Source organism: Theropithecus gelada, chromosome 13, assembly GCF_003255815.1.
Source record: "Theropithecus gelada isolate Dixy chromosome 13, Tgel_1.0, whole genome shotgun sequence".
In the NCBI taxonomy this organism is placed as follows: Eukaryota; Metazoa; Chordata; class Mammalia; order Primates; family Cercopithecidae; genus Theropithecus; species Theropithecus gelada.
The window spans coordinates 68568751-68585947 of record NC_037681.1 but is presented as its reverse complement, the minus strand read 5'-3'; the positions used below and the strand labels follow the sequence as shown (position 1 = coordinate 68585947).

Here is a 17197-nt window from a genome sequence, read left to right as displayed (position 1 = left end):
AGGATCACTTGAGCCCAGGAGTTGGAGGCTGTAGTGAGTTATGATCATACCACTGCTCTCCAGCCTGGGCCACAGAGCAAGACCCTGTTTCAAAAAAAAAAAATCATGAATGATTTAGAAATAAATATTAAGAGACAAAATAGCAAAATTCATGAGATCTTAGTACAACACATCATATTTTACAGATTGGAAACTCAAAGTGGGGGAATAGTTACAAATTATTTGCCCCAGGTCATTTAGTTAGTAGCAAAACCAATGCTTAAAACTCAGTCTAATTCCAAAGGCTCATTCTGACTATGACCTCTTCCTCCAAAATGTCCTTTAATTAGGTCAGTTATGCCACTTGGCTTCTGCTTCCTTCCCTGTCTTCCTACTTTTCTCTCCTCTTCCATCAAAGAGAAACTATGCAGAGACTGGTATATTTACCTTATGGGAACAATTATGAGACATCCTCAAATGTGAGGCTATATTTTTTCAGAGAAGAGACAATTTTAAATAATAACGCATGGCCTATCACACTGAACTGTTCCTTCCCCACTGCTGGTTTTACATCTTTCCTTTACTTTTTGCCATTTGAGCAGGAGCTGGTGACATTGATACTACGATTCAAATACACTTGTTCCTTAGCAACAACAGCTAAGTTGTCTTTGCAGGTACCTCAAGTTTCAGAGCTTCTTAGAACTTCCTCTCTAAAAGGGCCAGAATCCCTTTCAGAACACTAAGTCAAAACTTTAAAACATAATTTAAGTGGTTTAATCACATACCCTTATCCCCTCCCACTCCTTGCTTTTCTGTTTCCCTCTCTCCTAGAGACTGAATCAGTGAGATCTCAGAAATAACTTCTGTAGTCTGGGAAAATGCTGATGTTACACTTGGCTGCCCAAAGAATAGTTTCAGTTCCCACTGGCCACCTACAAATATGAGGCAGCTTGCAAGTTTAGAAAGATCATTTTCTTTATGGAGTTGAAATAAATCTCAGGTCACAAATTAAGGATTGGAAGAAATTAACTTTATCTTTTAATAAACAAACATGATTTACGTTATAAGCCTCATTCCATATAGCAGTAGAAACATAGTGAGTCAATCCAGGGACCTATCTTTGGGATTACATGAGTTTGAGGCATAGGAGGGGAGGCACCATCATCTCTCTGTAACTGCATGTGTTGAGATGTCCATCATTTAGCTGGGCCTTGGTCCCAGAGCCCTTCTCAGCCTCTTGCTCCTGACCACTAGGTCTCTCCAGGCTGGCTCTACCTTGAGTACTTCTGTGCCCCTCTCAACTCTGCTTCTATCCTACCTGGACAGGAAAATTCTACAAGTCTTAAGACTTCCCTGAAAGCAAGATATAATCTTCCTCTTCTCCTAAATCTCTATTCCCATCTAGGGAAGATCTTGCTTCCTTCATACTCCCCAGGAATCGACCTGGGGGCAAGCCACAGGACCCCTGCTGAGGAAAAATGCTCCTCTTATTCCTCCCCCAGTTCTGGACACTTTATCTAATCTCAGCTAGAAAGGAGGGAGAAAGAACTATCTTTGATTAATCAAGTATTATTCTAAATGTTTTTGCCTTCTTTCTGGACCTAAGCTTTTAAAACTGAAAAGGTAAAATTTTACTCTTTTGTTCTCCAATTTTTCTGCAACAACCTTTCCTAAGACAATCTATATCTCAAGAATGAGGGAAGGGCTGTAAGATAAAAAAAAAAAAAAAAAGAATCATAGGGAACTTATATCAGTTAATATCAAAGGACTATTCTGTTACAATTAAATATATTATATCCTTATATAAAATTTGTTTCATTTTATTTTATTTTATTTTATTTTTTTAGAGACAGGGTCTCACTCTGTTGCCGAGACTGGAGTATAGTGGTATTGATCATAGTTTACTGTAACCTCATACTCCTGGGCTCAAGAGATCCTCTGGCTCGGCCTTCCAAAGTGCTGGGATTATAGGTGTGAGCCACTGTGCCCAGCCGAAATCTGTTTATTTAAAAGAAATCATAGTCCTTAATTTTCCTTCACTTCTACCTAAAGCAGAAAACTGCCGAGCAGTGCTCTAAGTTTCCTTGGAGTAAGAAAGTCTGAGACATGGTTTCCAACCTTATAGGTTAATTGTCTCTCCCAGAAAGAAATGTAAAAGTCCCAACTCCCAGTGCCTCAGAATGTGACCTTATTTAAGAATGGGGTTACTGAAGATGTGTTAGTTAGGAAGTCATACTGGAGTAGGGTGAGTCCCTAATCCAATATAACCAACTCTCCTTATAAGAAGAGGAGAAAAGGTGCAGAGACAAAGAGGGAGAAGATAGCTGTGTGACAACAGAGGAAGAGTTTGGAATGACGCATGTATCAGCCAAGGAATGCCAAGGATTCCAGCAAACACAGAAGCTAAATGAGTCAAGGCAGAATTCTTCCCCACAGGTTTCAAAGGAAAATGTAGCTTTAGACTTGACATGACTGGTCCAATAAAGTAAATATGCCAGTCCCTAAGTAGTCTTTCTTGCTAGTGGAAGAAAAACATAGCCCTGTTGACACCTTGATTTTGAACTTCCAGCCTCCAGAACTGTGAGACAGTAAATTTCTGTTGTTAAGCCACCCAGTTTGTGGCACTTTGTTCTAGCAGCCCTCAGAAACTAACTGAAGATTTAAAAACTGAGACATAACAAAGCAGTTATTGAATAATGCACAGAATAATGCCGCGTTAAACTGTGTGGCACTAAGAACTGCAGAGGAAATCCAGAGACTCCCAGCAACAGCCTGATTTCCATCTCCAGACTCGCGCCCAGTCCTCAAGGGTGACTGGTTTTTGTTCATTGCATTGACACAAAGTTTAAGATACCTCCCTGGCCTCTTGTACTCCATGCTCTGGGATCTCCCGATACAAAGCCTGTAATTAAAGGGCAGTCTTCTTAGGGGAAGTGACTCTTGTTTTGAACACAAATGCCACAGACTACTGGGATAAACAAGAAAACCCCTCATATCTAGGGAAGTTATGCTTGCTATGACTGTCAGCCCCAGGATAGGCCCAACCACATGGCTCTGAGTTTTCCCCAGCTAAAGCCTCAATCAACCCTTCCCTTTTTGGGAACACTCCTTAAAGTGAGACCTGTTTTAAATCTTTGTTTGCTTGCCTGAAATCTTGCTGATTGGATTATAATAGTGGATCCTATACATCCTACATGATTTGGTTCTATTGAGTCCTTGTCTACTCTTTGGGGCCATTTGACATGGGCTACTGAATCAGTTGTCTCTACTGGGGCTTCAATGCCCGTCAAATACATAACACATTATCTTCCATATTCCAGGGTTGACCATTCAACATTTTCTGTTGTCAGAAAAGGAAGCAAGAAATAGGGAAGGAAGTTGGGCTCAAAGAACAGAATGGTAAAGGTAGAAAAAGAAGCCAAATTACAGGTTTAAAAGAGGCTAAAGGAAATAAAAATTGGCTGGGCTTTAGGCTAGTCAGGAGTCATCCTTTTTTGCTCACTTTCCTTCATTGCCTGCTACATCCAGATAATCAGCAGGTCTTATCCATTTTATGTCCAAGATACATCAAGACATATTTCAATCATCTATCCTTTTTTTCCTTTTTTAAAAAATTTTTTTATTTTTTGCTTTTCATTAACCACAACTTCTTTAGACCAAGCAACTATTCATCTCTGCCCTGGACTACTACTTAAAACCTCCTAACTGGCAAATCTTACTTCCATATAATTCATTCTCTACAAAGCAACCACAGTAATCTCAAATCATGAACAAACTGACTTCTCTTCCCTAATTAAAATTGTTTAGTTTTTATTTTCAGCCAAAATGGAGTAACCGAGATAAGATCTACTCTCCTTCCCTAAGAGATGGGAAAAATGAACAAAATATATAAAATAACTATTTCAGACAGGTAGTACAAGACTGTAATCCCTGGGAGAAGGGAAACAAACAATTGAGTGAGCCCTACAATTGCAGGCAGTTTCTAGTTCATATCACTGGGAGGGGTAAACCAAACAGATCTTCATGAATTTCATAGCTAGAGATCTAGCTGGGCAAGATAAAGATGGCTAGAATTTGTGGAGTAGAGTATTGGAGAAGATACGAGCAGCATAGGGAGAGAGTGCACTCTGAAGGTCTGCAGAGAAATCTCATCAAGTCTCTCTCTGAATATTGATCTATGACATACTTAGAGAATCTACCCTAAGCTAGAGAAAGAACCAACTGAAAGGAGTAGGCAGAACAATTCATAGATCTTAAAATAGTTCATGCTTCTACCGCTCAGAGTGAAAAGAACTCAGCAGCAAAAGAAACTATCACTAGAGCAAACAGACAACCCATACAGTGGGAGAAAATTTTTGCAATCTATCCAACTGACAAAGGTCCAATATCCAGAGTCTACGAGGAACTTAAACAAATTTACAAGAAGAAAACCCATTAAGAAATAGGCAAAGGACATGAATAGACACTTCTCAAAAGAAGACATTCATGTGGCCAAAAAAACTGAGAAAAAGCTCAACGTCACTGATCATTAGAGAAACGCAACCTCAAACCACAATGAGATGCCATCTTACCCAGTCAGAATGGTAATTATTAAAAAGTCAAGAAACAACAGATGCTGGCGAGGATGAGGAGAAAAAGGAATTCTTTTACACTGTTGGTGGGAATGTAAATTAGTTCAACCATTGTGGAAGATGCTGTGGTGATTCCTCAAAGATCTAGAGGCAATCCCATTACTGAGTATATACCCAAAGGAATATAAATCATTCTATTATAAAGATACATGCATGCATATGTTCACTACAGCACTATTAACAATGGCAAAGATGTGGAATCACCCCAATGTCCACTGATGATAGACTAGATAAAGAAAATGTGGTGCATAAACAGCATGGAATGCTCTGCAGCCATAAAAAGGAATGAGATCATGGCCTTTACAGGGACAAGGGTAGAGCTGGAAGTTGTTGTCCTCAGCAAACTAACACAGGAACAGAAAACCAAACACTGCATGTTCTCACTCATAAGTGGGAGCTGAACGATGAGAACACATAAACAGATGGAGAGGCCTGTCGGAGGGGTGGGTGGAGGGAGAGCATCGGGAAGAATAGCTGATGGATGCTGTGCTTAATACCTAGGTGATGGTTGATCTGTGCAGCAAACCACCATGGCACAGGTTTACCTACTATGTAACAAACCTGCACATCCTGCATATATACCCTGGAACTTAAAAGTTGAAGAAGAAAAAAAAAAAAAAAAGAACTCATAGTACATGAGGACTTGAGTAGAGTTCTTGAAAGGGCAACACCTTAATAGTAAGATTAAATTAGCTCTCGCCTAAAGGCTGCTCTGGATCTGCTTTAACAAAGCTTAAAAGTAAGCCTCAAAATAAGCCAAATGAAGCCAAGTAACAACTGTGCACCAGAACAAAATCCATCATTAGTTAAAGAGATAAAACAAAATCCAGCAACAAACAAGGTAAATACACAATGTCTGGCATCCAATTAAAAAATTGTCAAACATGTAGATAGGGCTTCTGGCTATAGCAGAATTAAGAGGTAGGTAAGTCCTCTCTTCACAAAACAAGTATAATCTGGACAAAATTGTCAAAAACAACTATTTCAGGACCCTGAAAAATGACCAAAGGGAAATGAATTATGAGGCATTTATTGTTTTTTTTTTAATGGCTGGGACCTCAGATTAGAACCTCAGGAGTCTGTGGTCTTCCTGCTTGGGTCCACTCCCATTCTCCCATTCCCAGTGTAGTTGCTGAGAATGATAACCTTAAAATGGTGAGGCAGATTATAAAAATTAGAAGCTTTGCTGCCAGAGAGGGCAGACTAGACTTGGGACAGGAAGCAAAAGGCATTGGAAGCATGGCAGCATTATCAGTCAAAAAAAAAAAAAAAAAAAAAAAGCAAGTTTGGTAGGAAATGAAGAGATGAAACTCACAACTCTGTTAGCCGGAGTTTGTGAACAAGTTGGGTCAATCAGTGAGAACAGGTAGACAAGGAGATCCTAGAAATGACATAGTCACAGATGATCTAGATTAGCTCTCCACCCATCCCTGACTGACTAGAAAACAATACACATACACAGGGAAAACCCAAGGGAGCCCCAGTGGAAAGAAAAAAGTCAAGGCACACTTGAGAACTAGCTGAACTTTGAATGTACCCACTCCTCAATCTGCAGAAAAATAGGCCAGCAGAGGGGTAAGGGAATGCCTGTGGACTTAAGGTGTTTAAGCAAAATCTCTGCTCAAATCATTGGCTGACCACTAAGCTATACTGATACAGTGATGAACTCTAGTTCGCCTGGATAAAAAATAAAAATCAGAATAAAAAATCTGAGCAGAGACATCAGCAGTGGTCTGACACCCACAGGGGAAAATTATTCCACCATTTAAGTTCAAACAAATTTCTTTTTAATCAGGGGAAAAAACCAGAATGCAGAGTTGCTACAGTATAGCATTGACAATGCCCAGTTATCAACCAAGAATGATAAGAATGCAAGAAGACTGGGCTTGGTGGCTCACACCTATAATCCCAGCACTTTGGGAGACCAAGGTGGCTGGATCACTTGAGCCCAGCCTGGGCAATATGGTGAAACCCTCTCTCTACAGAAAATACAAAAATGAGCTGGGCATGGTGGCATGCGCCTATAGTCCCAGCTACTTGGAAGGCAGAGGCAGGAGGATCAATTGAGCCTGGGAGGTTAAGGCTGCAGTGAGCCCTGATCATGCCACTGCACTTCAGCCTAGGTGACAGAGCAAGATCCTGTCTCAAAAAAAAAAAAAAAAAAAAAAGGAAAGAAAGAAAGGGAGAAAGGGAGAAACGGAGGAAGGGAGGAGGGGAGGAAAGGAAGAAAGGAGGAAAAAAGAAAGGATGAAAAGAAGGGAGAAAGAAAGAAAAAGAAAGGATGAAAGGAAGGAAGGAAAGAAGGAAGGAAGGAAGGAAGGAAGGAAGGAAGAAAGAAAAAGAAAGAAAGAAAGAAAGAGAAAGAAGGAAGGAAGGAAAGAAGAAAGGAAGGAAGGAAGGAAGGAAGGAAGGAAGGAAGGAAGGAAGGAAGGAAGGAAGGAAGGAAGGAAGGAGAGAAAGAAAGGGAGAGAGAGAGAAAGAGAAAGAGAGAAAAGGAAAGGAAAGGAAAGGAAGAAGGAAGGAAGGAAAGAAAAGAGAAAAGAAAGAGGACAGAAAGAAAAAGAAAAGAAAAGAAAGAAAGAAAGAAAACAAAACAAAAGGGAAAAAGAAAATGTGGCCCACATTCAGGGGAAAAAAATCAATCAGTAGAAACTAACTTTATAGGCCCAGATGTTGTACTGAGTAAAGCATTCTAAGAAGCTATTGTAAATATATTCAAGTAATTAAAGAAAACATGTTTAAAGAATTAAAAGAAAATATGAAAATGTCTAAAAATAACTCAATAAAAGAATGGTATCTATTAAAAAAAGAATCAAATGGAAATTCTAGAGTTGAGAAGTACAATAATTAAAATGAAAAATTCCTCAAATGGGCTCAACAGCAAAATTTAATTAGCAGATGAGCAACTTGAAGATAGATTAATAGAAATTTTTTAATCTGAAGAATAAAAAGAAAAAAAATTGATGAAAAATTACCAGTCTCAAAGATCTGTGGGACAGCATCAAGCATACCCATGTACCTGTAATAGGAGCACCAGAAGGTAAGGAGAGAGAGATATTCAGAAAAAAACTTTTAAAGAAATATCTAGGAGTCCCGACGTGCCGCGCGCGGCATGCGGAGGCTTCGCTGAGAGGGCACGGGCGGTCGCGAGCACGTTGGTAGTGGGCGCGGCTGGCGGGCCGGAGGCGGTAGGGGGCTGGCGTCCGGCTGAGTCCCGCGGGTTCTGGCACCCGGACCCGCGCTCGGTCGGGGTGCTCTGCTGAGTAACACTGCCGTGGCGTTCGAGGAGCTGTGGTCCAGCCCGCGCGGCGGGAAGCGGCGGCCCCCGCGTCCTAAGAGCAGCTGTAGCAAACAGAGACCCTGATTGCCCTTCCTTTCCACAAGACATCATCCTGGCCCATCACATTGATGGTGTTGTGCTGATTGGACCTGGTGGGCAAGAAGGAACAACTACTGTTGACTTACTGAAGCTGAAACCTATCAACACTCTTCAAAATGCAGTGGAGTGTACCACGGACTGTATCTCGGCTGGCACGCAGGACATGCCTGGAGCCACACAACGCTGGTCTTTTTGGACGCTGTCAAAATGTAAAGGGACCTTTACTTTTGTGCAATGCTGAATCCAAAGTGGTTTTGCTACAAGGCCCTCAAAAACAATGGTTGAATTTATCTGCTGCCCAGTGTGTTGCAAAGGAAAGGAGGCCATTGGATGCTCCTTCACCCCAACCAGGAGTCCTTCGCCACAAGCAAGGGAAGCAACATGTTTCATTCAAGAGGGTTTTTTCATCCAGTGCCACAGCTCAGGGAACTCCAGAAAAAAAGGAAGAGCCTGATCCTTTGCAAGACAAATCTATTAGTCTTTATCAACGATTCAAGAAGACATTTAGACAGTATGGAAAAGTTCTGATTCCAGTGCATCTAATAACTTCTGGTGTTTGGTTTGGAACATTTTATTATGCGGCCTTGAAAGGAGTGAATGTCGTTCCTTTTCTAGAGCTCATTGGGTTACCTGACAGCGTGGTGAGCATCCTGAAAAACTCCCAGAGTGGAAATGCACTCACAGCGTATGCCTTGTTTAAGATTGCAACACCTGCTCGGTATACCGTGACTTTGGGAGGAACATCCTTCACTGTGAAGTATCTGCGCAGTCATGGCTACATGTCCACGCCACCACCCGTCAAGGAGTATCTACAGGACAGGATGGAGGAGACAAAGGAGCTTATCACAGAGAAGATGGAAGAAACAAAAGACAGACTCACTGAAAAGTTACAAGAAACCAAAGAAAAGGTTTCCTTTAAGAAAAAAGTGGAATAAGGTGCCTTACAGCAGTATAGAAGTATAGCAGTATGGAAAATTCCTGCACTTTAACCCTTTGGAAACTGTGGGCAAAGATATGTGTGTCTGATTATTTTTTTGGTTAGTTGTCTAAATATACAAGTTCTCTGAGGGTTTAAAAAAAAAAAAAAAAAAGAAATATCTAACAATAATCTTAATTCTCCAGGATTGATTACAAATATTAATCTTCAAATCCAAGAAGTTCGACAAACCCCAAGTATGATAAGATAAAAAAGATACACCACTAGAAACATCATAGTAAAAAAAGTTGAAACTGCCAGGCGGGCTCACAGCTCACACCTGTAATCCCAGCACTTTGGGAGACTGAGGCGGGTGGATCATGAGGTCAGCAGATCGAGACCATCCTGGCTAACATGGTGAAATCCCGTCTCTACTAAAAATATATATATATACAAAAACTTAGCCGGGGGTGGTGGCGGGCGCCTGTAGTCCCAGGTACTCAGGAGGCTGAGGCAGGAGAATGGCGTGAACCCGGGAGGTGGAGCTTGCAGTGAGCCAAGACCGCACCACTGCACCCCAGCCTGGGCTACAGAGCAAGACTCCGTCTCAAAAAAAAAAAAAAAAAAAAAAAGGTTGAAACCAAAGAAAACAAATCTTGGAATAAGTAATAGCAAAATGACTCATCTTTTACACGGGAACAAAGGTGTGATTGATAGTTGACTTCTCATTAGACATAATAGAGGACAGAAGGCAGTTGCAGAGTGACATATTCAAAATGCTGAAAGAAAAACCTTTTAATCAAGAATTCTCTATCCATCAAAACTAAAAATAAGGACATTTCCAGATTATCAAAAACTCAGAGAATGTGTTGCTAACTGACCTTTCATACAAGAAATACCAAAGGAAATCCTTCAGGCTAAAAGAAGATGATACCAGGTGGTAAATTAAATTCACAGGGCAAAGAGCACAGCAATAGTAAATATGTGCATGAATTAAAAAGATAAAGAAACATAATCTACAATAAATATATTTTCATAAATATATAAAATACAATATACACATAAATATATTTTCTCTTCTCTAAATTTCTTTGAAAATATAAGATTGTATAAAACAATAATTATAACACTATTACTGGGTTTATAATACATATACATTAAAATATATGACAATACTACCACAAAAGAAAGAGGTGAAAATTGAGTTATATTTGAGCGTGGTTGTTATATTTTTCTGAAATTAAATCAGTATTAATCTGAAGTAGATTGTGATAATTAAGATGTATTATATAGCACATATATCTAGGTATATGTATGTGTATATATATCCTGTTTTCTGGAGAACCCAGCTAATACAGATGATGAAAGGCATACTATACTTACAGTAACCACAAGAAACATGGCCGGGCGCGGTGGCTCAAGCCTGTAATCCCAGCACTTTGGGAGGCCGAGACGGGCGGATCACGAGGTCAGGAAATCGAGACCATCCTGGCTAACACGGTGAAACCCTGTCTCTACTAAAAAATACAAAAAACTAGCCGGGCGAGGTGGCGGGCGCCTGTAGTCCCAGCTACTCGGGAGGCTGAGGCAGGAGAATGGCGTAAACCCGGGAGGCAGAGCTTGCAGTGAGCTGAGATCCGGCCACTGCACTCCAGCCTGGGCCACAGAGCTAGACTCCATCTCAAAAAAAAAAAAAAAAAAAAAAAAAAAAGAAACTTGAGTGGTCATATTAATATCAGACAAAACAAACACTCAGACAAGAAATATTATTAGAAAAGAGATTGTATTAGGATAAAATACATCAGTAAGAAGATACAAGAATTATAAAAGTATAAATGCACCTAATAATAGCGCTCTAAAATACATGAAGCAAAAACTAACAGAATTGAAAGAAAAAATAGACAGTTCAGCAGTGATAGTTGGAAACTTCAATACTCCCTTCTCAGCAATTGATAGAGCTAAACAGTAAACAAGTAAGAATATAGAATACTTGAACACTATCAACCAACTTACCTAACTGACATTTGTAAAACACAACCCCAACAACAGCAGAATACACATTTTTTTTCAAGTGCCTATGGATCATTCTCCAGGATAGACAATATGTTAGGCCATAAAACAAGTTTCAATAAATTTAAAAAGACTGAAATTATTCAAGGTATGTTCTTTGATCGCAACAGAATTCAATTAGAAGTCAACAGAAAGAAATTGTGAAAATCTCCAATAGTTAGAAAATAAACAGCATACTTCTAAATAACCCATGGGTAATTGAAGAAATCACAAGGGAACTTGGAAAACATCTTGGTTTGGATGAAAATTAAACACAACATATCAAAATTTATGGTATGAAGACAAAGCAATGCTTGGAGAGAAATTCATGGCTTTCATTACTTATGTTAGAAGGCAGAAAAATCTAAAATAATCTAAGCCACCACCTCCAGAAGCAGTATAAACCTGAAGAAAACCATGCCAAAGAACATTATAATCAAATTTCTGAAAACTAGAAATAAAGAGAAAATTTCAAATGAATTCAGAAAAGGCATGATATGGCCAGGAAACAGTGGCTCATGCCTATAATCCCAGCACTTTGGGAGGCTGAGGCGGGCAGATCACTTTAGGTCAGAAGTTTGAGACCAGCCTGGCCAACCCGGCAAAACCCTGTCTCTACTAAAATTACAAAAATTAGCCAGGCGTGGTGGCACACACCTGTAATCCCAAGAACCCGGGAGTTGGAGTTTGCAGTGAGCCAAGACTGCACTACTACACTCCAGCCCGAGTGGCAGAGTAAGACTCCATCTCAAAAAAAGGAAAAAAAGAGGAAAGGCATGATACATACTAAGAATTACAACATATATCAGAAACTATGCAATCCAGAAGACAATGGAGAAGCATCTTTACTGAAAGAAGAAAACTAAAAACCTAGAATTCTTTCTCCGACAAAACTGCATTTCAAAATTGAAGGTAAAGACCTTTTTATTTTAAAAAATGTTTTTTATTTTTATTTTTATTTTTTTGACACAGAGTCACTCCATCACCCAGGCTGCAGTGCAGTCATGCGATCTCAGCTCACTGCAACCTCCACTTCCCGGGTTCATCCGATTCTCATGCTTCAGCCTCCCAAGTAGCTGGAATTAGAGTTGTGCACCATCATGACTGGCTAATTTTTGTATTTTTAGTAGAGACAGGGTTTCCCCATATTGGCCAGGTTGGTCTTGAACTTTTGACCTCAAGTGATCCACCTGCCTCAGCCTCCCAAAGTGCTGGGATTACAGGCATGAGCCACTGCATCCAGCCAATAAAGACATTTTTACACAAAGTTGAGACAATTTATTTACAGCAGATCTTTCCTATAAAAAATGATAAAGAAAAATTTTCAGGAAGATGGAAAATGGTTCGAGGTGGAAATTTGGATTTACACAAGAGAAAAAAGAATGCCAGAAATGAGTACTCATTAATTATAAAGGAAGAAATGGTAACTTTACGGCTTCCTGAACATTATCTTAACCAAGTGATCAAAGTTATCGTCAATAATCAGATAAATTGACAGACATTATGCATTTCTTGACACTAAAAAGGACACACGTCACTTATGTAGTATGCAAGTCAAAGATATATTACTTGTATGTAATTATATGGAAACAAACCTCAACTGAAAGACATTCTACAAAACAAGTTGCTCATCATAGTCTTCAAAAATATTAATGTTGTAAAAGACAAAGAAAGGTTAAGAAGCTGTTACAGATTAAAGACTAGAGAAACCTGATAATTAAATGCAACACACAGTCATAGATTGGATGGTAAATTAGAGGGAAAACGAAATTACTATAAAGAACATTATTGGAGAAACTGGCAAAATTTGAATGTTCAACTTTTGAATATATGCTGAATATTAGATAATAGTATTGTTATCAATATTAAATTCCTGAATTTGATTATTGGATGGTAATTATATATTTTGCTGAGAAAAGACAGGCTGAAATATTTAGGGATAAAGGGCACTGTCTTTATGTTCTCAAGTGGTTCTGCAAAAAAATGTATGTGTATGTGTGCATACACATGGACTTTAATCTGAAAACTTCTGAGTCTAATTTTATCTTTTTTCCTCTCATCTTTTACAACCCAATCACCTTCTTCAACTTACCTCAAAGCTCCTCCACAATCCATTTTCTACTCAGTGCTTTTTCCACAGAGAAACACTGTTATAAATATGTTCCATTCATTAAGTAAGGTAGTTGAAAACCTGAATAAAATTAAGAGTAGTAGAAAACTGAAAAAAAAAAAAAAAAAGTGAAACTTTAAGAGACAAAAACCCAAAATATCTGAAATTTGAAATGCACTAGAAAATATCACATCTTGCAGATTTTTTAATCATCTGGTTGGCAAATCTTTTTCCCATACTGGAAAGCAACTCTTGAAACATTATTTCCTCTAGATAGCCTTCCCAGATTGATGCAAAGAAAGAGCTCTGCTCATGACACTCCTGTAGTTACTTCCTCTATTTTGACTTGGTTCAGCCTGCCTTAAAAGCAACTAGTCTTGACCTGTATTAACATACACATTTCCCTGCTTATCTGTGGCTTGTCTTAATGTGTTAAGTTAGATCTGTGAATCCTCTATGTGTACATCCATCTCCGTGAACCTGACTTTGACTTCAAAGGAACTGTGTTCTTAGAGTTTACTAAGACTGGCCTTATTATTTTTAAAAATCTGACATCCCAAATTCCTATATCTGACTTTACTTCTAAATCCCTAATAAAAATTAAATGCAGAATGTTTTCTTTGGGGGAAGATGGAGTAGACACACTTTTCCCTATTCTTCCCATTAAGTACAACTAAAACTCTGGATAGTGTATAAAAAAACAAAAGAACTCTGAGTGGTAGAGAGAAGAAGGTAGAGACTAGGGAACTCAAGACCCAAGGGGTGACATGGGGGTGAGTTCCCTCAGTTTTCTTTTTGCCTTATATGTCCCAGGGTACTAAAGACAATGGCAATGTGGAAACGCCAAAGAGCACAGACGTAAGATGTGCCGAGAAAAACCTAGCTAAGGACTAGGAAGATATAAAACTTTTAGACAATAAGTGCTGTGCTGCAGCCAAACACCTCAGGAAAAAACAAAACCCTGGCCCTATCCTAGAGCTCCCACCAGCACAATCCATAAAAGGAAAATGTGATAAATTGAAATTCATAAAAATTTTAACACATATGCTCTGTGAAAGACTCTGTTAAGAGGATGAAAAGGTAGTCCTCATGCTGGGAGAATATATTTGCAAACCACATACCTGACAAGAGATTAATATCTAGAACTACAAAGAACTCTCAAAACAATACAAAAATTATCCAGGCATCATGGTGCATGCCTGTAATCCCAGCTACTCAGGAGGCTGAGGCGCAAGAATTGCTTGAACCCCAGAGGCAGAGGTTGCAGTGAGCCGAGATCACGCCACTGCACTCCAGCCTGTGCGACAGAAGGAAAATCTGTCTCAAAAAAATAAAAATAAAAATAAAAATAAAAAAACTCTCAAAACTGAACAGTAAATAAACCAACAATCCAATCAGAAAATGAACAGGAGGGGCCGGGTGCGGTGGCCCATGCCTGTAATCTCGGTACTTTGGGAGGCCGAGGCAGGTGAATCATCTCAAACTCAGGAGTTTGAGACCAGCCTAGCCAATGACGAAATCCCGTCTCTACCAAAAATACAAAATTTAGCTGGACATGGTGGTGGGTGCCTGTAATTCCAGCTACTTGGGAGGCTGAGACAGGAGGAGAATTGCTTGAACCCGGGAGGTAGAGGTTGCAGTGAGCCGAGATCGCACCACTGGACTCCAGCCTGGGCGACAGAGTGAGATTCCGTCTCACAAAAAAAAGAGAAGACATGAACGGTTGGACATTTCACAGAAGAGGATATACAGATGGCACATAAACGCATGAAAAGATGCTCTACTGCATTAGCCATTAAGTGCATTTTAAAACCACAATGAAATACCATTACACATCTATCAGAATGACTGAAACAAAAAAGTGGCAACACTAAATTCTGCTAAAGATGTGGAGCAACTGGATGACTCATACATGGCTGGTGAGAAAGCAAAATGGCACAGCCACTCTGGAAAATAATTTGGCAGTTTCTTAAAAAAAAAAAACAAAACACGCAAATATCACATGACCAAAAAATTGAACTCTTGCTCATTTGTTCCAGTGAAATGAAAATGTATGTCTACATAAAAACTGTCACGTGAATGTTTCTAACAACTGTATTCATAATGGTCAAAAACTGGAAGAACACAAATGTCTTTCAACAAGTAAATAGTTCAACAACAACAGATGCTGGTGAGGCTGTGAAGTAGGAATGCTTCTATGCTGTTGGTGGGAGTATAAATTAGTTCAACCATTGTGGAAGACAGTGTGGTGATTCCTCAAGGATCTAGAACCAGAAATACCATATGACCCAGCAATCTCATTACTGGGTATATACCCAAAGGATTATAAATCATTCTCCTATAAAGACACATGCACACGTATGTTTATTGCAGCACTATTTACAATAGCAAAGACTTGTAACCCACCCAAATGCCCATCAATGATAGACTGGATAAAGAAAATGTGGCACATATATACCATGGAATACTATGCAGCCATAAAAAGAATGAGTTCATGTCCTTTGCAGGGACATGGATGAAGCTGGAAACTTCTCAGCAAACTAACATAGGAACAGAAAACCAAACACTGCATGTTCTCACTCATAAGTGAGAGTTAAACAATGAGAACACATGGACACAGAGAGGGGAGCATTACACATGGGGCCTGTCAGGGGGTGGGGGACAAGGGAAGGAAGAACATTAGGACAAATACCTAATGAATGCAGGGCTTAAAACCTAGATAACAGGTTGATAGGTGCAGCAAACCACCATGGCACATGTATACCTATGTAACAAAACCGCACGTTCTGCACATGTATCCCAGAACTTAAAGTAAAATAAATAAATAAATAAATAGTTCAACAAAATGTGATATATCCATACCATGGATATTACTCAGCAATAAAAAGGAGTAAACTACTGACACACACAACCTGGATGTATCTCCAGAGAATTATACTGAGTGAAACAAGCCAGTCCCCACAGGCTACATACCATATAATTCTATTTATATAACATTCCTGACATGACAAAATTGCAGAAATGGAGAACAGATCTGTGGTTGCCAGGAGTTAAGGAAGGGATGGGGCAGGAGGGAAGTGGGTGAAGCTCTCAAAGGACAAACATGAGGGATATTTGTGTTGATGGAAAAGTTCTGTATCTTGATAATGAAATTCAATAACCGGTTGTAATATTGTTCTCTAGTTTTGCAAGAAATTGAGTAGAGGGCGCACCAGATCTCTGTTTTATTTCTTACAACTGTGAAAGTACAATTATTGCAAGATAAAAAGCTTATTTTTTTTAAAAATGAATATACCAGATGAGATCATATTTGGCTTTTTTTAGTCTTTTAGACCTTAGTGTAAAAAATATTCTGATGAACGATCCTTCAGGGAGAACAGGATGACCCTGGGTGCCTTGTGAAAAGAAAGTGGGCACACAACAGAGGTTAAAAGCACCAGAATGAGGCCAGATACAGAAGCTGAACTTCACCAACTTTTAAATTAAGTTGAGAGCTGCCTCTGGCAGTTCGCTTTGCATAATTTTTTTCTTTCTTTCTTTCTCTTTCTGTCTTTCTTTCTTTCTTTCTTTCTTCCTTCCTTCCTTCCTTTCTTCCTCTCTTCCTTTCTCTCTTTCTCTCTTTCTCTCTTTCTTTTCTTTCTCTTTTCTTTTCATTTCTCTTCTTTTCTTTCTTTCTTTCTTTCTCTTTCTTTTCTTTCTTTCTTTCCTTCTTTCTTTCTTTTTTTTTTCCCCCCCAGAGTCTTACTCTGTCTCCCAGGCTAGATGGAGTGCAGTGGCACGATCTCGGCCCTCCACAACGTCCGCCTCCCAGGTTTGGGCAATTCTCCTGCCTCAGCCTCTTGAGTAGCTGGGATTATAGGTGCCCACTACCACACCTGGCTAATTTTTGTATTTTTAGTAGAGACAAGGTTTCACCATGTTGGCCAGGCTGGTCTCAAACTCCCAACCTCAAGTGATCCACCCACTTCGGCCTGCCAAAGTGCTGGGATTACAGGCGTGAGCCACTGCACCTGGCCTGCGTAATTTCTTAATAGGCCAACACATATATACTCTTAAATACAATATATCTTTCATGCTACTGCTACTCAAAATATAATTGATTCATGTCATAGGACTATACTTAGAGAAGACTA

The 17197-nt window shown here is 39.4% G+C and overlaps 1 protein-coding gene across 1 annotated transcript; it reads left to right on the top strand.

The window, feature by feature from the left end:
- Positions 1-7753: 7753 nt before the first annotated feature.
- LOC112605042 (protein FAM210A) lies at positions 7754-9059 on the top strand. The gene has a single exon (XM_025354614.1). The coding sequence runs from the start codon at positions 8106-8108 to the stop codon at positions 8922-8924; it is 819 nt and encodes a 272-aa protein (XP_025210399.1). The 5' UTR covers positions 7754-8105; the 3' UTR covers positions 8925-9059.
- Positions 9060-17197: the final 8138 nt, after the last annotated feature.

Bases quoted from the DNA above. Each gene is read 5' to 3' on its own strand.
- LOC112605042 (XM_025354614.1), top strand. From the start codon at position 8,106: ATGCAGTGGAGTGTACCACGGACTGTATCTCGGCTGGCACGCAGGACA.